Consider the following 25,961-nt stretch of genomic DNA (forward strand, 5'->3'; position numbering starts at 1 on the left):
ACCAAGACACAGAACAATGGGATGAAGCACATGGCATAGAACAATAGGCAACCACATGGCAGGGACAATACAGGGACACATGCATCCCATAATAGTTGGCTGGACAGGAAGACACAGTACAATGGGGGGTAGCACATGGCAAACAAACAATGGACAGCCATGTGGCCGAGAACAAAGGAACACACACTATACACAAGACTCAGACATTCACATACACACCCTGTACCCCTTAACAGGCACAGGGTGCCTTAAACATAATGGGAATTTGGGAAGAAGATACAGAGGTCCCCCCACCCCCAAAAGTCACTCCCGTCACAGGGACCTTTCTTGATCATGTGACCACCGTGACAACGAATCACAGCAGTCACATGACCCTAAAACCCCACCCCGCCTGCCGGCTTCTGAAACCCTTAAAGGGTCAGGAGGTGCTGGCGCCAAGGGGTTAACAAACTTTGTGCAGATTCCTACCTTTTGTTAATCTGAAGAAACAGCTGTTTGTCTGTGTCCATTTGCAGAGTGAATCTGTATGGGAGTGGTATTATCATGAATCAGATGCTGCACCTGCAGGGCTCTAATGAGGAAAGTGGCAGGGTCTGCATCCCTTTCACCCTGGCTCACAATGAATGCAACACTGAAATCGTCCTACTTCACTTAGTACTTAAGTAGTGCAATTTCAAAGCCACAGTACGGTGTGATTTCAGGTGCAACTTCATGCACAGATGTCTATGCCAGTCGCACCCGAAATTGACAAAAGTAGTGCAGGAACTACTTTCAAAATCGGTGGGACCCCAATGGAGTTGGAGTTGCACCAATTTGAATGGTTCCGATACTGGCAACAGGCCATTCGATTTGGATCGGTCAAATCACATGACAAGTTGCAACGGTGTGAACCAGGGCTTAGATGTGATTTCCCTTTGGGAATATCTCGCCAAAAATGACATTTTTATTGTTGGGGATGCCAAAAATCTGGCTTATTTCTTACTGCAGACTTCTGGGAAAATTAGTCAGACAATCATACAAGCAGGAAATTACAAATTCTGGGGGCGTTCTGTACACTACCTAAGTACAGAACACCACCAGGTAGCCATATTGCATTTTACAGAAAATGACAGTGCTGCAGATTGAAAAGGAAAGGGACTTTTTTAATAACGTTCAATTACAATATGACTTGTATTGCGATTGTATACGTTATATTATTTCTTTTTATTTGCAATTTTTTTTTCCCCATGAAAGTGGAGTTGCCCTTTATGTGTAGCACCTACCTGACTATGAGATGCATCAAAGGAATGTAAATCACAAGATTAAGAGCATAACATGACAAATCCCTTGTAAAGTAGAATAATCTGCATATACAGCATGTATTTCAATATGTATTTCAATTATTTGCCTAGAGTTTGGATTCAGGTAGCAGGAGGAGACGGTAGAGGAGGTGGACGTGGTCTTCAAACAAAAAAAGCTCTTAATGTATTTTGGGAGCACGGCCTATAGGGCTAATCTAATACTTTGTGCTCCCCTGCGGTCTATTGCCATGGAAATGCAGAAAAAGAACATTATAGAAAAGCACCCGACCAAACAGATACCAAACATTCACAACCTCAATTATTCCCAGCAGCCACATCCTACTTTACAGTATAATGTCTCCTGCAGTGCTACAGGTTCTCTTTAAGGAGGGTTTCTAAACCAAAGAAAACGTGATATAGATGGAGTAGCCGCATTAGTGTTCCTTTCTGGCTTCTTTACCTTTATATACTTTCTATACCTTTACCCTGTCCCAGGGTGACAATGCTCACTCACTGTACTATACCTATGGAGGAGCAGTGTTGTCACAATAAAGGTGTTAGGTCTACAGAGCGCCCCCTCTCCTCTGTTCCATAGCATAGGTGGGCAGTGTTCTGTAGTCCTAACACTACTAAACCTGCTAAACCAACAACAGTACAATCAGTCTGTATATGCAGTAAAGCATGCTTGTTATACTCACTGTGGAACCTAAGGGGTTAATCCTCTTCATTGTGTAAAAAAAAAAAAAAGGATGTTTGAGCCTGACTTCACTGCCCCTCTTCTTTGTGAAATGACCACCTGATACAGACTGAATCCGTGGTCACATGCTCAGTTTGGTGTGTATTGCTAGAGTTTTTTTTCTCTTGGGAGGGTGCATGTGATCAGCACAGGGCCAATCAGCACTGTCCAGACAGAGGGACAGGGGTTTTACATCTTCGAACAGCAGAATGAAAACTCCTCCTACAAGCTTTAACCAGTGTTCTGCTGAAGTCACAAGACTACCTTAGATTGTACGCCCCTTGAGGGTTAGGGACTGATGTGAATGTACAATATATATGTAAAGCGCTGCATAAATTGACGACACTATATAAGTACCTGAAATGAAATGACTGCTCTAACTGCTGTGGAACCTAAGGGGCTAATCCTCTGCATTGTGTAAAAACGCTGTTTGATCCTGAATTCTCTGATCCTCTCCTTCTTCCAGTGTCCCCCTCTTATCTCCTGATAAGACATTTAGTGTGGAGACACTCTGCACATGCTCAGTTTGGTGTGTATTGCTAGAGATCTTTTTTTTTTTCTTGGGAGAGAGAATGTGATTAGCACAGGGTCAATTAGCACTGCCAAGAGGTCAGGGTCCTGCATCCTTCTAGAGCAAAATGAACACTCCACCTACAAGCTTTAACATGTGCTCAGCTGGACACTGATAGAAGTCACAAGACTGCTCTAACTGCTGATGAGAAAAGGTATTTAGCACTTTATAGTTGCAAAAATAATTGCACTGCCATGCTGTGTGTACTGTGGGAGACCAGATATAATAAATGCAGGGTCCGGGGTTTAGTAACACTTTAAAGCTGAACTAAACACTCTCAATCAGCATTAACGACGGTGTTTTTAATCCTCATGATGTGGACATTACTAAATACAGCAGACAGGAAGGTATATTAAGTTTAAACTTTTTTTTTTTTTTACATTTCTTCCATTGCTTCCTGGTTTCTAGCCTAGGTCAAAATGTCATCCATCACAGGAGTCTTCAAATAGTGTTTTTTTTTTCCAATTTCATCTGGAGGAGGGGCTTGCTCCACTACCCACCCCCTCCTGCCTGCACGCCTAAGCTAAGGGCAGATGGATTACAGGAAGTAAATGCTACATGAATCATCTTCCCTTACTCAGGATTGACACATCTAGAAATTCTAGGGGGATGTTTTTCAAAGTGACTTCTCAGCATAATAAAGCCTGGAGACATGGATGGATGGATGGGTGAATTTGTTTTGAATATTAAAAATAAATTAAATAGTATTTTCTGTTTGTGGTGATCAGATGCAGTCATTTCCATTTTAAGAGTGTACAGGACAAATGACAGCACTGGATTTCTGGCAGGATCAACAAGTATTTTTTTTTTGTTATGAAACAAATACAGTTGCAAGAAAAAGTATGTGAACCCCTTGGGATTACGTGAAGTTTTGCATGAATTGGGCATAAAATGTGCTCTGAACATCATCTAAATCACAACAATAGAAGAACACAGTCTGCTGAACATAATACTACACAAACATTAGATGTTGCCATGGTTTAATTGCACATAACATGTAAACATTCACAGTGCAGGGAGGAAAAAGTATGTGAGGCCCTAGCTTAATGACTTCTCCCAGAGCTAATTGGAGCCAGGAGTGAGCCAACCTTGACTCCAATCAGTGTGATGATATTGGATGTGTTGCTGACAGCTGTCCTGCCCTTAAAAAACACACACCTGTTTTGGGTTTACTGGTTTCAAGAAGCACTGTCTGATGTGAACCATGCCTCGCAGAAAAGAGCTCTCAGAAGACCTACGATCAAGAATTGTTGACTTGCATGAAGCTGGAAAAGGTTACGAAAGTATCTCCAAAAGCCTTGATGTTCATGTGTCCACGGTAAGACAGACTGTCTACAAATGGAGAAAGTTTAGCACTGTTGCTACTCTCCCTAGGAGTGGTCGTCCTGTAAAAATGACTGCAAGAGCACAGCGCAGAATGCTGCATGAGGTACAGAAGAATCCCAGAGTGTCAGCTAAAGACCTACAGAACTCTCTGGCACATGCTAACATTTTTGTTGACACATCTACAATAAGGAAAACATTCAACAAGAATGGAGTACATGGGAGGACACCACGGAGGAAGCCATTGCTGTCCAAAAAGAAGATTGCAGCACGTTTGAAGTTTGCAAAAGAGCACCTGGATGTTCCACAGCACTACTGGCAAAATATACTGTGGACAGGTGAAACCAAGATTGAGTTGTTTGGGAAGAACACACAACACTATGTGTGGAGAAAAAAAGGCACAGCACACCGACATCAAAACCTCATCCCCACTGTAAAACATGGCGGAGGGAGCATCATGGTTTGGGGCTGCTTTGCTGCCTCAGGGCCTGGACGGATTGTTGTCTTTGATGGGAAAATGAATTCCAGAGTTTATCAAGACATTTTGCAGGAAAACGTACGACCATCTGTCCGCCAACTGAAGCTCCGCAGAGGATGGGTGATGCAACAGGACAATGACCCAAAGCATACAAGTAATTCAACAAAACAATGTCTGCAACAGCACAGAATACACCTTCTGGAGTGGCCCAGTCAGAGTCCTGACCTCAACCCAATTGAAATGCTGTGGCATGACCTTAAGAGAGCGATTCACACCAGACATCCCAAGAATTTTACTACACTGAAAGAGTTTTGTGAAGAGGAGTGGTCCAAAATGACTCCAGATCATTGTGCAGGTCTGATCTGCAACTACAGGAAACATTTGGTTGAGGTTATTGCTGCCAAAGGATGGTCAACCAGTTATTAAGTCCAAAGGTTCACATCCTTTTTCCTCCCTGCACTGTGAATGTTTACATGTTATGTGCAATTAAACCATGGCAACATCTAATGTCTGTGTAGTATTATGTTCAGCAGACTGTGTTCTTCTATTGTTGTGACTTAGATGACGTTCAGAGCACATTTTATGCCCAATTCATACAAAACTCCATGTAATCCCAAGGGGTTCACATACTTTTTCTTGCAACTGTATAACTAATCACTAACTAATATCGTAAAAAGGAGCAAATAAGAGAAGTTCATTATTGGGGTTTAAATCTCAAGTGATCGTTCAGTTTAAAGCAGAAATCTACAATCCAGGTACATCAAAACAAAAGGTGTTCAGTGTCTTTGTTTTCTTTCCAAAGCAGCTACAGCCTGAGTAGAAAAGCCTGTATCCTCCCAGCAGCTGTTGGGAGGGGAACCCTTTCTTTGTAAAGGCCGGTTCACACTACAAAAACGCACTCCGGATACAGTTTTGCTTACAGTTCACACCTCACGCAGTTCCGGTGCAGTTTGCTATGTTCCAGTATGTGGTGCCAAGAGAGGAGCTGGAGGAAGACCACAGAGGGTGTACACAAGTCTGTCCACATCTTGAGCTCATAATGACCAATTGATGAGGTCATAAAGTGAGTGAGCTTTTTAATCCCCCAGAGCTCCCCCTGGTGACCATCCCTGGTGTAAGAAGAGGCTGTATATACATCCTTAAAGTGGACCTCCGGATGTAAAGCCACGCTGATGTTATCTACCCATCCTAAGCTGTACCACCGTAAGAGGGATTTCGGGCAGACCTCCCCTTGATTAAACATACTGTGCATTTTCCTTGCGCATCTGGTGAGTGCGCATTTTATCTACTGGTCGCCAACCACCATTTTGTTTGATGACTGATATACCACCGGGATTAACCGCGTCACCTTGGGGTCCAAACATGAACCCTGAATTTGAATTTATTTATGGACTTTTATTCTAATATTTAAGAATTTTACTATGATGATCATTTATGGTTTTTATTTACCTCATATGTCTTATTGATCATTTATAACATCTTATTAATTTTATCACATAAATATAGTTTTTTAGCGCTGCACCATCTTATATATTAATGGTTCTGCGCAGAAAAAAATGCAGCATATTCTACTTTTTTTTCTGCACTGGGAACTGACAGCATTGGTGTGAACTAGGGCCATTGTTATACATGGAAAACACTGTGCATGCATTTTTGATGCAGTTAAATGTTAATGTCAATGTTAAATTAAAGACACCCCAAAACAGATTGCAAAACACAGTGCAATTGCAAGAATACCTGTGTGATCTGTATAAAAGAGGGGGTGCAGCGCTAGTAAAATACACAATATCAAATAAATACAGATATAAATATAAAGTGACAAGGTGCAAATACATAAGCCACTGGATGGTGGCCAAAGGTGCTAGAAGGTGTTGATTCAGTTAAAAGTCCACAAAGAAAAAAAGTGTTGATAAGATCTCAGGATATCCAGTGATAAGGACCGTGGATCAGGTGATAAATGATAATGAGATTGCGCACTCACCAGATACGCAAATCAAATGCGCATAAATAGTAGTAAGCCACTGGTCTTCAGGATATCATCAAAATGGATCTGGTCAGATCTGGTCAGGTTATCCTTCACTCCCTGGCGGTGCTATCACTCATAGGGGTCACCACACAATGGATACAGCCTGCTCACATGGGGGTCTCCTCACAAAATATATACTGGAATTTTTTTTTCTATTCCGGTGGTATTTGCTCGCCTCTGCGGTTTTTATTTTTTTTATTATTTTTTGTACCAATTACACAGTCTGCTAGGAAACCATGGTTTCCTAGCAGACTGCGGAATTGGTACAAAAAATAAAAACCGCAGAGGCGAGCAAATACCACTGGAATAAAGAAAAAAAAATTCCAGTATATATTTTGTGAGGAGACCCCCATGTGAGCAGGCTGTATCCATTGTGTGGTGACCCCTATGAGTGATCGCACCGCCAGGGAGTGAGGGATAACCTGACCAGATCCATTTTGATGATATCCTGAAGACCAGTGGCTTACCACTATTTATGCGCATTTGATTTGCGTATCTGGTGAGTGCGCAATCTCATTATCATTTATCACCTGATCCACGGTCCTTATCACTGGATATCCTGAGATCATTTGAGATCTTATCAACACTTTTTCTTTGTGGACTTTTAACTGAATCAACACCTTCTTTGGCCACCATCCCGTGGCTTATGTATTTGCATCTTGTCACTTTATATTTATATCTGTATTTATTTGATATTGTGTATTTTACAAGCGCTGCACCCCCTCTTTTATATGTGTCTTGGAAGGTTTATTGGTACCTTTTTGGTGTACAGCTGCTAACGAATTTGGCATTATTTTAGCGCTCGCTTATTCTTTCTGCATTCACCCGTGTGATCTGATTCTGGTGCTCCAAAATAAAAATAAAAAAAAAGAGGTTCCTTTTTTTCATGTGAGTGTGGCGTGAACTCAGCCCATACAAAATGAATAGACTCTGCAAAGAATCGCATGTGATTCGAACAGGAATGCGCTGCAATTATCTGAATCACATGTGATCTCCAGCACCACTATAGTGAGAATCCACTCGGGGTGGTCTCTCTGCAGCAGTCCAACACGCTCCCTGCTGACTGCCCCTGCTACCAGGGGCGGACTGACCATGGAGCCCCCAGGCACTGCCTGAGGGCCCGGGGTCAGTAGGGGGCTCCATAAGATGCCCCTGGTACCTTTCATTGGCTGTTTCATAGGTTTTTTTGGATGTGGGCGAGGACACAGGGGTCCCATGATCCCCTATTGCCCGGGGGCCCCATGAGTTGTCAGTCCGCCCCTGCTGCTGAGTCAAACCTATAACTCTGCAACTAGCAAAGCTCATGCTCTCCACTGATTGGATATCTATTGCTCTGACTTACTAAGGATGTGTCGAAGCTGCAAAGAGACCACTGCTTCTCCAGAGAACAAGGGTCCAAATCTGCAGCATGCTGGTAGGGGGGCAGGCTTTTCTACTCAGGTTGTGGCTGCCTTATGCTCCGTACACATGATGAGAATATTGGATGAATGATTGTTGGTTTTTGTCTTTTGCATGCTAGTCTCATATCGATAATGAAAAGGCTACGAAAATTCTTGTAGGCCAGAATAAAAATTCAGAAGTGATATCATATGCTGTAATGTATTTGTATTGTATTTTCGGATGAAAATTGGATGATCTGATATCGTATGAGAAAAAATTTTCATCCTTGACCCTCTGAATAATTTTGAACAAAAGCTGTGTCCGAATGATCAGAATATCATAAGATTGCTTCGAAAGTGTTCTTTATTTGTGCGATTTTCTGATGGTGTGTACTAGGCTTGAGACACTGCACCCCTTTTGTTTTGATGCGCTTGGAATGTGTTTAGCTGATTTAAATTGAAAGTTCAATTGTACTTCCAGCTGGTCAAGCATATAAAGAGTAGGGTCACCTGAAAAGTCTGCTCTAAAGGAACCATTTTTCAACAAATTGTATATATCGTCTAATTTAGCCTCTCTCAACCAGGGTGCCTTGAGGTTTCTTCAGGGGTGCCTTGACAAAATGTCTAAAAATTGCCCAAAATTTGCATGTAAGCCAGTGGGTGGAACAAGCCTGCCTTTTAGTTACACAAAGCCACAGGTTTTCATTGTGCACCATTACGCCCTTTTAGCCGCCAGCATCCTGACAACCAATTGATGATGATGACCAATTGATCAGTTGATGAGGATGTCAGGTGCCTGCACAGCATCCTAGTTTGACCATTCCTTGTCCCTCTCCATCAGTGCTGGGGTCACATTAGCTCAGTGATGGATAAAAAGTGAGGGAGAGGAGAAACAGTGGTATACTACTCCACCAGTGTGCAGTAGTGTATTTGCTTTGGATAAATTCCCTCTAATGTTGGGTGTCCTCTGTGTGTGGATGTTGCTGTCTTATATAAAACTATTAGAATAGTTTTCACATTTTAGAATGGGGTGTCCTTTTAAAATTATGGACAGTCTAGAGGCACCTCATTTTAGAGGTTACCCATACATACCCATACATACTATTTGATGAACCGTCTAACCGCAGGATCTTTCAGTTTAGCAGGCTGACAGCAGCAAGACTGTCGCCAAAAAAGTTTGATATACGGGCTACTCAAAGAGCGGAGTATTATGGAGCAGAGATTACGACCTTGTTAGCTCGTCTTTTGTACCTCTCCCCCCCCCTGTATTCTGGAAGGATGGGGTTTTTGATGGAATTCCAATAGGACATTGAAATAAAAATGCACATGTAAATAAAGATTTTTTTTTTTTTTTACAATTAATTTCTAGTATAAACAAAGCACACAGTATCTACAGCCAAACTTTGTTTTTAAAATTATTATGTAGAGTAGTGTAGTGGGTTGAAGAGTTGATTGAAGAATCCGAAGTTATTTAGTATTATAGTATATATATATATATATATATATATATATATATATATAAATATATATATATATATATATAAATATAGTAGTAGTAAATTCTGATTCAGAATCTACTGGGTGGGCTGGTTTTCTCTTCATTACAGGTTTTTACCTGTTGAGGTGTTTATTTGTCCTGGTGACCAGAGTTACTAGGACAGAAAGTGATGGGAAAACCACATTTTTACATTTGTCAATGGATCAGGAATTGAAGGTTATTCTTTCAGTGTGGAAACTGTCTCAGATGGAATTTCCCCTTACTTTGGAAAAATTTTAGTTTACTTATATCTCACATTCAACTGTGCATCTAGGACAGGCAGTGAAGGAAATTTTTCAACATTGAGACAAAACCAAAAAACAGAAAAAAAAAAAAGAAAAATGGGGGTGGGGGGTTTTAACCATATCCTAACAAAAATATTTGACTATAGATTTTATACACCATTGGTCTCCAATTTGTGGCCCTTTGCTTGCCTTTATCCGGTCCTTGGGGTAATATTCCTCCCACTGACACCATAAACGGGGTCCTATTCCTTCCACTAATACTAATGATGGGGAACTATTCCTCCAACTAATACCAATAATGGGTCGCTATTCCTCCAAATGACACCAACAACGGGGTCCTATTCCTTCCACTAACACTTATGATGGGGCACTATTCCTCCAACTAACACCAATAATGGGTCACTATTCCTCCAACTAACACCAATGATGGGTCACTATTCCTCCTACTAATACCAATAATGGGGCACTATTCCTCCAACTAACACCAATAATGGGGAAATATTCCTCCAACTGACAACATCAATGGGGTCCCATTCCTTCCACTAAAACCAATAATGGGACATTGTTTACTGCCACTGGACATTTTCTACTCCCACTAGTCACAGTCTGGCCCCCGAAAGTCTGAAGGACAGTAAACTGGCCCATTGTTTAGAAAGTTTGGAGACTCCTGTTATACACTTTGGACAGCATAGTAGATTAGCAGTTAGGACTTATGCCTTGCAGCACTGGTTCGAATCCCAGCCTGGATACTATGTGCATGGAGTTTGCATGTTCTCTGTGGATTTCCTGACGGAACTCTGGTTTCCTTTCACACTCCAAAGACCCATTGGTAGGTTAATTTGCTCCTGTAAAAAATGGCTATGCACATATGTTATATTCTGAGCGCTGGTCCCAAGCCAGTGCAAACAGAGAAGGTCAAAGAAAGACATGGCAACCTACCACATAAAAAGGTGCCAAGAAACTTCTATGGCAAAGGCTTTCAAGTGTGTCAGAAATAGAGCCCAGAGAGCTGGCCCAAAGAATCACAGAGATTCAAATATGACTGGTACACTTTTAGTTATCGGCACCCTTCCAGTCAATGTTGTATCAGTGAGGTCTGACTGCATGCTACATAATATTTCAGCATATTATGGTAAAGATTCAGTGTACAAACTAGGAATATGAACATCTAGAGAGGCTAGCTATGCTTTTTATGAAACACCTATCCCTGCGCCTATGTGTTCAGACATTTTTATCAGCAATCAGATTTGAAATCTGAAATGGCGGATGTTAATGGATCTCTATGCAGCTGTCAGGGACAAGAAGGAGGTAAGAGATTATAAGAGTTAAAGTTAGCAAAGTGCCACTACCATATGTTCACATCAAAAGATCATACAGTACTCACATTGTACCCATACACATATCCATTAGGTAGCATCATGGGAGGGTTGTTTTCATTCATGACATCGCCTGAAATCTTGCATACCAGTCTGGAGTTGGCACAGTGTGCCATCGGAAGAGGCTGAGCTAGCTTGTTCAGGGACTTGCTGCACACTGGACAGTCTGGGTTCTTAGAAGTCCCATCTTCTTTGTAGCACTGACTGTTTGGAATGTGGTCAAGGATGAATATCATTCACAACACAAAACAAAGACAATAAAATTATAACCAAACCTAAGAAGTAGGTTGCTGAAAAGTGGTAGTAAAGGCAAAATGTTTTTTACATTAAAGCGGAGTTCCACCTGAAAAAAAAAAAAATAATAACAGTCAGCAGCTGCAAAAACTGTAGCTGCTGACTCTTAAAATACAGCCACTTACCTGTCCCTCGGTCCAACGGTGTCGTCACCACGGCTGGTTTCACCGGCCGTCTTCTCTTCCTGGCACCAGGATCTTCAGTGTAGGCCCCCGGCTGTGACAGCTTGCGGCTTCACAGCCGGGTGCCCACTGTGCATGCGCGAGAAGTGCTGCGCTTTGTGAATGGCCCTGTAGTCTTCTGGGACCTGTCGCATGTCCCAGAAGAGTACGGGGAGGGAGGGGGAAGAGGACAACTTCCGCTTCCGATCGCCTAGGCGATGTAGGAGCGGGTGCCTGTCAAATTCAGGGTACCCCCTCCCCCCCGCCCTAAAGGTGCAAATCCTTAATGGGGAGCGGGGGACAAAGGCTTAAAGCAGAACTTCCCCTTTTGGGTAGAACTCCGCTTTAAGGTAAAAAAAAAAACAAAAAACGCCCCGCTATTTTTTTCTGCCCCTCCCCCCCCCCCCCAAGCATTTACCTAAGCCTGTCACTGATCCAGCACTGTCCCATCTGCAGGTTTTCTACCTTCACTTCCAGCCATAAGCTACTGTCAGTCAAAACCTGTGAGGAGGGAGCAGGGAAGGCACAGTTGGGGGTTGGGGATGGCTGAGTCATTCTATGGATGCACACAGCCCTGCTCAGGAGCACACTCACAGATGGCTTGCTAAGGGGGCACTCAGATGAAGAAGTAGAGAGTGCCGGCGGGAGACCACCATAGAAAAGGTAAGGGACTGCTCTGTGCAGGTAAGTAGAACATCTGTTTTATTTTCATTAGAAAAAAAATGTGGCTTTAATATTACTGTAAAGGATAAGTTGACCTTTAGAACATGTTACATGTCCCACCCGTATTTAGGGTGGAACATGTAACATGCTCCAACTCCTGCCTCCTCATCCCCGCCATTCATTCCCAGTTCCCTGTGAATAAATGCCTACAAGTACCATCAGCCATTGTGGCCGACAGCTTGTAGTTCTCAAAGGCGCTGGTGAGTGCGCTCATAGTCCATTGATTCTTCCTGCCATTTAATAACTGCCTGCATGTATGAGGTATGGGCAGCCAGCTTACAGGGTGTCTGCAGGATCCAGGAATTGCACTTACAGACAGCAAAATATTTTTTTTTTTATTATTGCAAAAAGATGTGTGTTCATTTAGTTATTTTTAATGAACTTAACCTTTCAAGAGCTGTTATTCCAGCAATAATAAAACTATTTTATCTAAAGAATAAATAAATAAAAAAATATTTGTGCCAATCAAATGTATAGAAATACAAATTAAGTCCACAAAAATTATAAAAAATATAAAAAATTATTAGAAATTTTGTACATTTGTACATCTATACATTTGATTGGCACAAAAAAGGTTTTATTTATTTGATTCACTTTCAGGGGTGAAAGTGTGACTTTTTTGGACTCTTTTTGTGAATTTTTGTGGGACTTTGTTTGAATACACAGCTTAAAGTTTATTATTTTTCTGGATACCAGAATTATATATTTGTAGATTTTATCTAAAGACAAAACTATTTTCACATTTTGGATAGAGTGGTGAGGGGTTAAAACCATCGTCATATTCTTAGTGCAGTCTGTATCTCTGCTAGGTTGATTCATGTCCTGATGACAACCTGATCAATATCAGAATCTTTATTTAACACCATGGGACCTGTCAACTGATCAAGCGGGCCCAAACAAATGAATTACTTCACTAATAGACGCAACGGCTGTGTGTGCTTTATGAACCTCTCATAGCCTTAGCTACATACAATATACAGTGCAGCGGGACGGAAACTTTGGGCTGGGCTTACACTGGCAATTTATAGTTCATTTCAGCCAATTTCAAACAACTTTTAAATATAAAAATAACTGGATCTATGCAATCCACCACCATTCCAGTGGTGGGAACTAACAGCAGAGACAACTACTTCAATCTATACCTAGTCTTTGTAGTAAGGTGCACATGGAAGGGCAATGAACATCACAAACAGAAATTTCCCAGCACACTTACCAACTGACCTGCAAAAAAAAAAAAAAAAAAAAAAATTCCCTGTCTAACAATTCATGTTAAAAACAGGGGGTTTAGTTGCACACAGGGATGCAGTGGATGTCCTCAGCTGCCATTGTGCTCATGTGCCCATGCGTCCATGTGTGTGCCTTCAACCACTCCAAGATCAGGCCTGTTTTGACACTTTTTGTTTACAAGTAATAACCAGCAAAAAAATTACTTAGAACCCCCCAAACATTATATATATTTTTTAGCAGAGGCTCATGAGAATAAAATGCTGGTTGTTGCAATTTTTTGTTACATGGTATTTGCGCAGCGGTTTTTAAAAGCAGTTTAAACAAAAACCAAAAGAACCCTTTAATTGATTTTCAATAGAAAACAAATAAATACAATATATGAGCAAATTTTCTGGTAAAATATAAAAGAAGTTACATCAAGTAAATAAATACCAAACATGACATGCTTCAAAATTGTATGCACTCGTGGAGTGGCGAAAAACTACGATACTAAAAAATCTACCGGTTTATTTACAGAGGAGCTAAGATTATTGCTCTCGCTATAACGTTTACATCAATGCCTAACGTGTGGTGCGAACACTGTTTGCATATGTAGGTCGTGCACGCATATATATTCACGTCTGTGCACGAGCACGGGGGTGCTTTAAAAAATGTTTTCCAATATTATTTATTTTATTAACTTTTCTTTTTTTTACACTATGCCTTTATTTTATTTTGTTTTTTTATCACTTGTATTCCCATCTTTATGGAGACACTTTTACTCCCTCTTTATGAAGACATTGATCTCATGCTATACAAAAAAAAAAAAAAGCAGTGTTTACATCTGCCCTAAAAGGAAGTGATGTAATGACGCTGCTTCTGGTGTCCTAAACCATAGAGACCTCCAGGGACCTTTTGGTCCCAAGCCAACTCTATATGATAACCCAGCGGCCCTGCCGGATCGGATACTGGGCTCCCCGATCGCACGGGAGAAGATGGAGAAGCACCGCCTGTAAAAGCAATCCACCAGATAATCAACCACTAAGATTCCTTTTAGATAAAAAAAAAAAAATAGCGGGTTATGGCATACAGCGGCAGCCATAACCCCGGTATAACCAATTTAAGCCAATCACGTACATGTATGTGATTTAGTGTCAAGTGGTTAAGTAGGCGTGGGTTCCCTTCAGGCAAACCTGCCCTTAATCTATTCACTGCTATATGTCCTTCAACTTGGAGACGCTCAAAATCATAGTTAGGACCACAGTATACAGAGGAGCCTTGATGTAGGCACTGCGACTTACATATACATTTGCAAGTGAAACTAAGTCCTCTGTTTTTAATGTGAATTGTTAATATCTCAAACAAAAAATTCCCAGCACACTTACCAGCTAGTCTGCAAAAAAAAAAAAACATTTGACCCTAACAGCAGAAACTTGCTAGCGGTAGGTTGCCTTGATCTGTTTGGATATTTTTGTAAACATAATTGCCATGGTATAAGGCCAGCATTAGGGAACAAAGATAACCTGGCTATGATCAGGGCATACAGGAGCCAAATAACTATGTGATACAATCCTGCAAAATATGGTACAACATCTTTAGAACAGAGTTCTTTATATGTCACTATTTCCATCACAAACACAAACAAAGGCTTTATTCTTCACTCAAACCATTGGGTGGAGGCACATCATGTGTTACATTCAAAACTGTGTTTGTTGTCATCATTTTGAGTCAATACCTAGTTCAGGACACTTCTCAATCTGAGGCTTTTTTTCTGGGCCAGTGAAATATAAAAGGGATTTTCAGGTTAACAATTAATTTGCAACTGCTCTGTGAAATATTTTAGCTGAACTGCAGAGAAAATGTGTACAACGGATATCATAATGTATGCTGCCTCCCAAATGCTTTTGTTTTCAGCCATGATACTGTATATATAAAAGGTCAGGTCCAGGTGATGTTTGTGACAAGTATGTGAAGCCTGGGTGAAAAATATGTAAGAAATCTTGTGGCAGTACTTGAAGGCTACCCAAGGCTTGGCTTTTCCTTAGCCAGAGGTTCAAAGTGTTACTAGGTCATCTGGGAGATATGTTCTACGAAGTCTTATACAAACAGCTGAAAACGCAGTTGTAATGCATATATATGAAAGGTCTATATACCCAGGATTGTGATCTAAAAACCTCTGCCTGGTAGCATAACTAGGTCTGGGAACGCCTCTGTAGCTACAGCACTACTGCAGGACCCAGACCAGCTCCCTATGCTCTCTCCTCCTGTCAGCATGTTTACTGCCAGTAGATGTTCATGCAACAGAGCCTGACTGGCTCTTAGTGCTGCCTTTCCCTCCTCCAGTTTAAGTGCTACTGTACAAGTGTTATAGGAGGCTAACTGAAGACATATCCCGCTACTTACACTAGTTCTTTTATATTTTTTTTAATGCATGACTAGCTGCATTGATTGGTTCATATGCCTAGAGTTACATTTTCAAAGTATTCTTGGCCGTCTTTGAACTTCCTCCTTGTTTGATATGTCTGTAGTAGTCTTTGATAAAGTGTTGTAGGGAACACAAAGATTTTTTTAATCTCTTATCACAAAGAAATTAACTATTTCAAGACCACATTAATTTCAACATCACTCAAATTATTATTTTCATGCTGCAACTAACACCTCACATGGAGCCAAAACACTTCACTAAACAGACTGAATCTTAAGGAGCTGAGGCTGTAATCAATCCTGAACGAGCATACCCCAACCCTATGAAGGAGAGTGCTATTTAAACTGGTCATAGATTGATTGAAATTCGGCCGATGCAGCAGGGACTAGCTAAATTTCGATTCATGTATGGGCAGGCTGATTGTACCCAAGTCAAGAAGCATTTATAGGCTTTTTTTAATTGAAAAGGTCCATTGTTTTTGAAACAGTAGAACAATTAATGTAAAACCTAAAACTCTGGAACACAAATCAAAACATCTTTCCCCAACTGGTTGATGTAATAAGAAGTATCAGCCAACTGGAGGAATCAAGAAATGGAAATCCCACTTCTTACGAATGACTATATGATCTGCTGAAATATACCGATTGTGCAGAGGTGGTAAGAGATACCACTAGAATGTAATAAAAGGATACGGTGTTTTAATAGCAGAGAGGCCTGCCTGAAGAGTTATAGTAAACACAGAATTATTTCCCAGCTGATGTAGTCTATAGTTGTCATATCGAAACTGTTGGATGAGCATGCGCCATCGAGCTGGGTCCAAAAGATCCTGTATGGAGGGAAAACAATTTTGTTAAAATATGGAAAAGTGACAAGTGATCCTATGTAAGTTCTCCAAAAAACCATTCTGAAAATATTTGAAATGCTCCTCACCATTGTTCCTTAACAATCACAGAAGACTCATGTGCAGAATCGGTTTAGTTTCTAAAGTCAGTGTTTGCAATTTAAACTCGACTTGGTCCTGCACCTTCAACCCCTCACTACTGATTACATTATATTGACAGCAGACTCACTATTCACTAGGTTGACAGGAAAGGCGGAAAAAGGTGGTGGTGACTTACATTTCAGACACATTTGCATTGGGTTTTGGGGCTCCTGAAGTGTTCTAGAAGAGGAGTAAAGCTATGAATAAACACCTCTACACCTCTACATTGGTAACAAATGACAAAAATGATGACAGATCTGATCCAGGCAGTGATCATCCAAACACAAGTCGATGCCAGAACATTTACCAATTGTTAGACTGAGGCAGGACTTTTACTGACACCAAGCCACTGCACAGGATCGATGGCCTAGTATGATTCAAGGTCACATGGCAAAAACGTATTTTCATTAATAAACATTGGTACTGTTAGTGTCAGTCAGACCATAGATAACAGAAGAGCAGAAGTGATTTCTGATCATTGACTGTTTATCCCTGGAATGTCACAGGTAACACTAAGTATAAGACACAGTTTTCATCAGGTTAGGTCTATGCAGTTTTGACTACCCGTACCTTATAAGGTGAAATGTGAGTATCTGAAGGAAAGGCCAACATCCCCATCACTTGTCGAACTTCATCCAACTGGCTTCCTTCTGCCTGACTAAAATGTTTCCTTGCATGTCTGAAACAGAGGAAGATTCAGTTATTATGGTAAATGTAAATGAGAAATTGATTTCTTTTCCTAAGCTCTAAATAGTGACACTGGGAGCCCTTACCACAAAAGCAATGTTTAAGGAGTAGCAAGACCTTCTTCCAGGCATGTATATTCTTTATTTAATGTATCCACTGTTCGTTAAATGTCATTTTCAAAAGTGTGCAATTGTATGAGGAACCTGCAATCCATTAGGCTGTTAAGTGGACACTTAGGTGAACACCACTGCTAATAAATGGATGGGCTGCATTCTCAATGAAGCCAACAATTTTGCTAAAAATATCTATAAAATGATTCTTTGCACAGATAAACGATATACAACTCCACCAATCCACCCGAATTATCAGCTTCTCTTGCATCCTCTGTCATAGAAACAGTGTTCTGCCAATCACCAACTCTTATCACATGGGAAGGGTCAATAGATCTATGTAGGATATAACTTTAGTGACTTGTAACTTACACATGACAGCTTCTCCTGCTCCCAACCTCTGAACAGGGCAGTGAAGGAGCTGAGGGAAGATGAGTATGTGCTGCTTTGGAGGGGATTAAAGTGAATCTATTGCTTTGCCCATGCAGGGAGCATTAAATGAGAAGTATGGCCAAAGGTTGTTTTACCATACCTTTCCTGTGGATCACAGAAGTGCACTTAGCTCTGCACACCTATGTCCCAGATCCAGCCGCGCTAAAGACAATGTTGAGATCTACCCAGATGCCTGACTAGCAGCTGGCTCAGCCTCTCAGTGCGCCGCTGGGAGCCTGAGCCAGCCACTCCCTCCCCCTCCACAGCCCAGAGCTCCAGTGAGCGCTGAAGGAATAGAGCAAAGAACCGGTGACTAACAGTCACCATCTCTCTACTCACTGAAGACCGAGAACTGAGTAATCAGAGGTCTTTGATTACTCACTTCTCAGTGTAGAGTCGGCAAGGGACATCTAGGTGAGCAGGGCTCGACAAATCTCAGGCGCCAGGTTGCCATGGCGACTAGAAATTTCATATTGGTGTCTAGGTTCACACACTGCCTCCCACAGACTTCAATGGGAAAACGCTGCCCCACAGGCTTCAGTGGGAGAACGCTGCCCCACAGGCTTCAGTGGGAGAACGCTGCCCCACAGGCTTCAGTGGGAGAACGCTGCCCCACAGGCTTCAGTGGGAGAACGCTGCCCCACAGGCTTCAGTGGGAGAACGCTGCCCCACAGGCTTCAGTGGGAGAACGCTGCCCCACAGGCTTCAGTGGGAGAACGCTGCCCCACAGGCTTCAATGGGAGAATGCTGCCCCACAGGCTTCAATGGGAGAACGCTGCCCCACAGGCTTCAATGGGAGAACGCTGCCCCACAGGCTTCAATGGGAGAACGCTGCCCCACAGGCTTCAATGGGAGAACGCTGCCCCACAGGCTTCAATGGGAGAACGCTGCCCCACAGGCTTCAATGGGAGAACGCTGCCCCACAGGCTTCAATGCGAAAATGCCTCCCAGCACTGTGATCACAAAACACAGGTTCAGGTGCCATTATTTTCAATGGCACCTAAAACATGGTGTTGTTTTGCCGTGATTATCGCATCACGAGAAGACCCAGGCACTGACAACCCACGCTACGCTAAAAAAAAAAAACCTGGCTCCTAACTTTTTTTTAGCTGGCTCCTACATTCAAAGCAAATTTGTCAAGCCCTGTAGCTGAGTATGTATGTTTGTATTTTTGTAAATACGCATTTCTCTTTTTAGTCTACAGCAATGATAAAGTGAAACTAAACTTGGTTAACAAAATTATGCCAGAAGAGTTTTATGGTAGAAGAGAACCTGTCTTCTAACAAATTTTTGTTATCTGTACACTGCCTGCGGTACATGTACAGTATAATGTACAGTCCAGGTCCATTTCCAACATCTGATGAATGCCGTCACTGTGGCTGGGTGCTGAGATAATGTTAACTCCAATACAAATGTTCATGAGTTACATCATCAATGGCAGCCAAATGGCTGAGGCAAGAAGACACTAGACTGGATAAAAGAGGAGCAGAAGATGGCAGAAGTGGCAATGGAGTTAAGCTGGGGAACTTCAGACAATGCATTGTTGAAGAAGGTGCACCAGGGGTACGTTTTCCAAAATGTGCAAGTATGCTGTGCTATGCCATTGGGACATGCATCATTAGGCAAAACAGAAGTTGGTCATTAAAAAGGCTAACTTCTATTCAAAGCTGCAAATGGAGTGATGGTGAAGTGATCCTTTAAGTTGATTCTGCTTAAATCAAACCACAGTCCCAATTGCCAGCAACAGGAACTTTTTTTTTTTTTTTTAACCTTTAATTTAAGCTGTACAATATAAAAGACGTTCACGCCAGGAACAAGAGATCAGGCTTTTGCTTCCCTCCTGTCTATCAAGGTGGATTTTCATATTAATACTACTTCTACTAATTTGTGTTTAGACTGAAGAAACACAAATCCTGTGCAGAGCAGCAATCACACTGTTTATTAATTATAGCAAACAAGTCGGTAATGGCATCTTTATTTGCGGCAGGCTGGGAGGAAAAGAATGGAAATAACAGAAACACACTGAGTGTAATTTGGCACAGCTAGAGGTATCAGACACGGGGGCCCAGCACTGATGAAGTGGCAACCGGTAAACAGCCCCCTCTAATATTTTAATTGAATATGGAAGGCGTAACAACTACATACATAGAAGTATATAGATTAAAGATCAATTATGAAATTAAATTACACTCTTCACTTTTATTTATTTTATATACTGTGGTGTTTTTTTGTTTTCTATTTTGGCAAATTGCCTCGAAACTTTGAAGGACACTTGCAGTGCATTCATAAAGTATTCAAACCCCCTTCACTTTTTACAATTTTGTTATGTTGCAGCCTGATACTACAGCTGTTTACATTTATTTTTTACTCATAATCTGCACTCAGTAATCCAAAATGACTAAGTGAAAATAGAATTTTAGAAATGTTTGCAAATGTATGAAAAAGGAAAGACTGAAATATCACATTGGCATAAGTATTCAGACTGTTCGCAACAACACTCGAAATTTAGCTCAGGTGCCTCCAATTTTTCTTGATCGTTGTGGAGATGCTTCTACACCTTGAGTGGAGCCCACCTGTGGCAAATTAAATTGATTGGACATGATTTGGAAAGGCACACACCTCCCTATAAAAGGCATTACAGCTGGCTATGAATACTGTATCAAAGGAAATGCCTGCAGATATCAGAGTCAGGATTATTGCAAGACACAGATCTGGGGAAGGCTACAAAAAAATCTGCTGCACTGAAGGTTCACAAAAGCATAGTGGCCTCCATAATTCTTAAATGGAAGAAGTTTGGTACAGCCAGGAATCTTGAGAGCTGATCGCCCAGTCAAACTGAGCAACAGGGGGAAAAGGACCTTGGTAAGAGAGGTGACCAAGAACCCAATGGTCACTCTGACTGAGCTCTAGAGATCCTGTGTGGGGATGAGACCAAGAAGAACAACCATCAAACCACTAAAGAAGAACAACCATCACTGCAGTCTCCACCAATCTTGGATTTATAGTACAATGGCTAGACAGAAGCCTCTTCGTGCAAAACACATGAAAACCCACTTGGAATTTGAATAAAAGCACCTGAGGAACAAGATTCTCTGGTCTGATGAAAGCAAGATTGAACTGTTTGGCCTCAATTCTAAATAGTATGCCTGGAGGAAACCAGGCACTGCTCATCACCTGCCCAATACCATCCCAACAGTGAAGAATGGTGGTGGTAGCATCATGCTGTGGGGGTGTTTTTCAGCAGCGGGGACTGGGAGACTGAGCAGGACTGAGGGAAAGCTGAATGGATAATGTGATATTTCAGTTTTTTCTTTTTAATAAATTCACAGACATTTCAAAAATATGTTTTCACTTTGTCATTATGGGGTACTGTGTGTAGATTAATGAGAAAAATATGAATTTAAACAGCTGTATTAATATTATGAGCATCAGGCTAAGTGAAGGGGGTTATGAACAGTTTATAAATTCACTGTAGCTGAAGGTAATGAATCAAAAAAACCTGCAGTATAGTAAAATTAGAAATTAGACAATATAATAAAATGGAACAATGGATGAATGTTGAAGCATATGCGTGTCAAAGTAAACCCAGATACTTCAACTGAGGTTATTTCTCCCACCTCCTAAGACTCAATTCTAGTAAATTAAAGAGACAATGTTTAACAAAAAAAGAAAAGTCTCCCAACAAATATAATATCTGTCCCCATGCTACCAATCTTTATCTCTTGAAGAGCTAAGCTAGCTGAAGAATTTTTGTATAAGAGGCCTAGCGCTTCTTTGAGCGTTGTAGTTTCATCTGTTGGCTCCATCATTACAGGACACGGTAGTGATGTAGGGTCCAGTGGAAGGAACCACAGTGTGTAAAGGGGGCCTGGGGCCTGGACATCCAACACCAGATACGAAGTTTGCTCTTAAAGTGTTACTAAAACCACAACAGTAATATCAGTCAGTATATGCAGTAAAGCATGCTTGTTATACTCACTGTGGAACCTAAGGGGTTAATCCTTCGCACTGTGTAAAAACGATGTTTGATCCTGACTTCTGTGATCCTCTCCTTCTTATAGTGCCCCCTTCTTATCTCCTGATAACACATATCATGTGGAGTCACTCTGCACATGTTCAGTGTTGTGTGTATTGCTAGAGAAGTTTTTTTTTTTTTGTCTTGGGAGAGTGCATGTGATCAGCACAGGGTCAATCAGCACTTTCCAGACAGAGGTCGTGGGTTCTGCATCCTCCTAGAACAAAATGAAAACTCCTCCTACAAGCTTTAACATGTGCTCTGCTGGACACTGATAGAAGTCACAAGACTGCTCTAACTTCTGATGAGAAAAGGTATTTAGCAGTAAGTATACTAAAATAATTGCACTTCCATGTTCTGTGTACTGTGGGAGACCAGATATATTGAATGCAGGGTGCTGGGTTTAGTAACACTTTAAAAAGAACAAAGGGGGCGTGATATGTAAGTAATACAAGATTTCTTTTCAGAGAAGCATTTCTTTTGTTTTCGAAAATGGCTGCCAGACTCATCCACCTTACCAACCGCTCAATGTCCACCAACTCTCTCTGCCAATCCCTCCACTGCCTCCAAATGCCTAACAAATAAAATTCAAAAATACTAACAACATGCAAAGCCATTTACAACTCCACTCTAAGCTACATCACCAGTCTTGTCTCCATATATCATCCAAACTGTACTCTCTGCTTCTCCCAAGACCCCCTGCTCTTTAGCTCCCTTGACTCCTCCTCCCATGCTTGTCTTCAAGACTTCTCCAGAGCCTCTCCCATCCTCTGGAACACTCTACCCCAATCTGTCTGGCTTTCTTCTACTCTGTCAACTTTTAGGCGATCCCTGAAAACTCATCTCTTCAGGGAAGCCTATCCTACTTTAAACAACTGAATCTTTTATTTCTCCCATTACCTTTTGTTCCACTTGCTATTCCCTGTTACATTGTAAGCTCTCAGGAGCAGGGCTCTCCTAACCCTCCTGCATTGAAACTGTACAGTACTGTCTTTCTATATATTGTAAAGAGCTGTGTAAACTGCTGATGCTATATAAATTTTTTATAATAATATTATTAAAAAACACCAATAGGAAGTTTCAGGAGTTTGGAGAAGGTGGTGCCACGCTCATCTTTTACGTTTTACATTATTTGCTGATACCTAGCTATCTATATTAGTGGACCTACGGATCATTTTTGCATTCCATTTTCACCAAAGGTAACTTCTACCTAAGCATTTTAAACTTCTCAGTCTGAATCGTCCTGCTTTTTTTGACAAAGTGCATAAGGGTTAAAATACATTTTTATCATTTGTATTTCTAGAGGGAGATTTCAACCTCACTTCCTGGCCTAGAACACAAGTACTGAGAGGAAATGCCCTCAAAGTAAAAGGAAGACTTGCCTTTGACAGCTGACACAGGAAAAGGTGTTCCCATTGTGGGCAGGCTGTGCCACACTAAAAGGGTAAATAGCTCTTTGCTCAAGGGGAGAATAGTTTTACTTATCTGATCCTCCAATTTCTTATGACTGCCTCTTGGCATCCTCACATCCAGAGCAAGGCTATAGACCCTGCTCTGGTCTTGATGACGTCAGGACTCTAGACCGATGCAGAGGGTGCAGGACTAGTTTAGCTGCAGGGAAGAGCCGAGGCTCGGGTAAATATATTTGCTTTTATTGTTCCCCTAGATCAGGCATCGTAAATGGCGTACCACAGTTTGGATCCGGACCGAGCCGCTGTCCCATCCGGACCCCATGTTGTGCCATTTAGGAGCCATCCTTTACCCTGGCCTCTGCCACTGTCATTTTTAAGGCAGTGCGGAGAGCAGGAGACAGGGGAAAGCAATGAACAGAGAGTGGGGGGCACAGCCGCACTGGATGGAGGGCTGGTTTGGGAACTGCATAAGTTTACTTTTCAGATTAATTAGCAGGAAAATGGTTGCTAGGACACCGGGTGGCCCTAACAACCAATCACCAGCTTGTTAATAGGAAAAGTTAACCTTGGCAGCCCCCTCCTCCCGCCCTCCATCCAATGCTGCTGTACCTCTCAACCACTCTCCGCTGTATGTAAAGAAGGCAAAAGGACAGAGCTGTAAAGACAGGTGGAGGAGAGTCAGGGGGTGACATGAAGGCTACAGTGCTGTGTGTGTGGGGAGGGTAAAGGGGATGGCAGATGAAAAGGGGGCAGAGCACATTACTGTGGTGGGAGGGGGAGAGGGTGATGAGAAAGGGGAGCAGTGCTGTGGGGGGTGATGTGAAGGGGGGCAGTGCTGTGGATGTGAAGGGGGACAGTACTGTGCGTGGTGGTGGTAGGGAGTGATATAAAGGGGAGGGAGTGATGTAAAGGGGGGGGGGGCAGTGCTGTGAGGGGGGGAGAGATGTAATGGGAGGGGCAAGTGCTGTATGTGGGGAAAAGATGTAAAGGGAGGCAGTGCTGTGTGGCGGCATATAAAAGGGACAGTACTGTAGGGGGTGGGGGTAGATGTAAGGGGGGGGCAGTGCTCTGGGGGATATATGAGGGGGGCAGTGCTGTGAGGGGAAATTTAAAAGAGGGGCAGTACTGGTGGGGGGGGGGGGGGTTTGATGTAAAGCGGCAGTGGATACTAATGTATCTAATGAAGGGGAAAGGAGTACGCTGATGTGAGAACAGGGTTGTGATATAAAATGAGGGGGCTGTGATGGGAAGGATCTAAAACATTGCACAAACATGTAAAAAAAAAAATTTCTGATTGGACCTCTGTGAATTTTAATTCAATACCCCTACCCTAGATCAAATCGAGCAATTAATAATTCATTTGCCTACAGCTGGGCTTTAATCATCTATGGATGCTTCTACATGGGAAAGTTCACTTATTTGTTGAGTGAAATTGTCAACTAAAATAACGGCAACAAAGTCAAATGGCAGGCACCTTGTGGTGTCTCTAAGTGCCTTCATTCATTATGTTTCAGGTTTCCAGGTCTTTTCCGAACACATTAACTGAACACAACATGTTGAATATTATCGCAGTGCCTGATGGAGCCCTTTTAGCTTTATTATAAATCACTTTAAGCATAGCCTCCGGTTCTGATGTAGCCTAGTTTGTGAAGACAGCGAGGAATAGCTGACTGTTGCTGTCAGGTTCAAGCATCTCTTGCAGAAATTGCTGTTATACATACATTCGTCTCTCCAAGTGCTACTTATTAGACGAACATTACGTATAAAGATGTCTTAGGCTGGTATATGTTATTAATAGAACACATTTCAATTTTTAAGTATATATCAGTTGAGTGCTAAAAGCCCTGATATTGCTCATAAGATATGTAAGCTGGCAATAACCAAAGCATTCATACTTATTTAAAGTGAAGCTGTCACAAACGGGGTATGTGCGTACTAAGCAGGTGATGAAATAGTATAGAAACAGAGGTTACCTAGAAGAGATCCTCAACTGTAACGAGTCCTTAAGAACAAAGGGCAGAAGTGCCCATGCTATGGTACTTTCTGTCATATGGATGTGAATGCCGGACAATAAAGAAGCAAGCTAATAAAAACACTTATGCCTATGCATTTTGGAATTCATTAAATATAATGGACAGAAAGGAAATCGAACAAATGGATCCTTCAAAAAATTGAGGCCAACCGTTCACTAGAAGCCCAGATAAGTAGACTGAAGCTGTCTTACTCTGGGCATACTATGTATAAAAAAAACCAAGTCACCGGAAGAGACAATTATATTTGGAAACATTGAAGGGAACATAAGATGAAGGTGACGAGCAAAAAGATTGCTAGATACAGTGGGGCAAAAAAAGTATTTAGTCAGCCACCAATTGTGCAAGTTCTACCACTTACAAAGATGAGAGAGGCCTGTAATTGGCATCATAGGTAGACCTCAACTATGACAGACAAAATGAGAAAACAAATCCAGACAATCACATTGGCTGATCTGGAAAGAATTTATTTGCAAATTATGGTGGAAAATAAGTATTTGGTCACCTACAAACAAGCAAGATTTCTGGCTCTC

At 41.7% G+C, this 25,961-nt stretch overlaps 1 protein-coding gene across 1 annotated transcript in view; it reads right to left on the minus strand.

The window, feature by feature from the left end:
• MAEA (macrophage erythroblast attacher, E3 ubiquitin ligase) overlaps positions 1–25,961 on the minus strand; it is a 163,423-nt gene that overhangs the window by 7,570 nt on the left and 129,892 nt on the right. The window contains exons 6-8 of the mRNA XM_089692282.1: positions 17,313–17,421; positions 16,453–16,586; positions 10,960–11,155 (exon numbers count right to left, since the gene is read on the minus strand). Of these exons, the coding sequence (XP_089548408.1) occupies positions 10,960–11,155; positions 16,453–16,586; positions 17,313–17,421 (439 nt within the window). The remainder of the gene's footprint in view (positions 1–10,959; positions 11,156–16,452; positions 16,587–17,312; positions 17,422–25,961) is intronic.

Source organism: Staurois parvus, unplaced genomic scaffold (assembly GCF_062004578.1).
Source record: "Staurois parvus isolate SC_StPar_1 unplaced genomic scaffold, SC_StPar_1.0 ptg000581l, whole genome shotgun sequence".
NCBI classification, from domain to species: Eukaryota; Metazoa; Chordata; class Amphibia; order Anura; family Ranidae; genus Staurois; species Staurois parvus.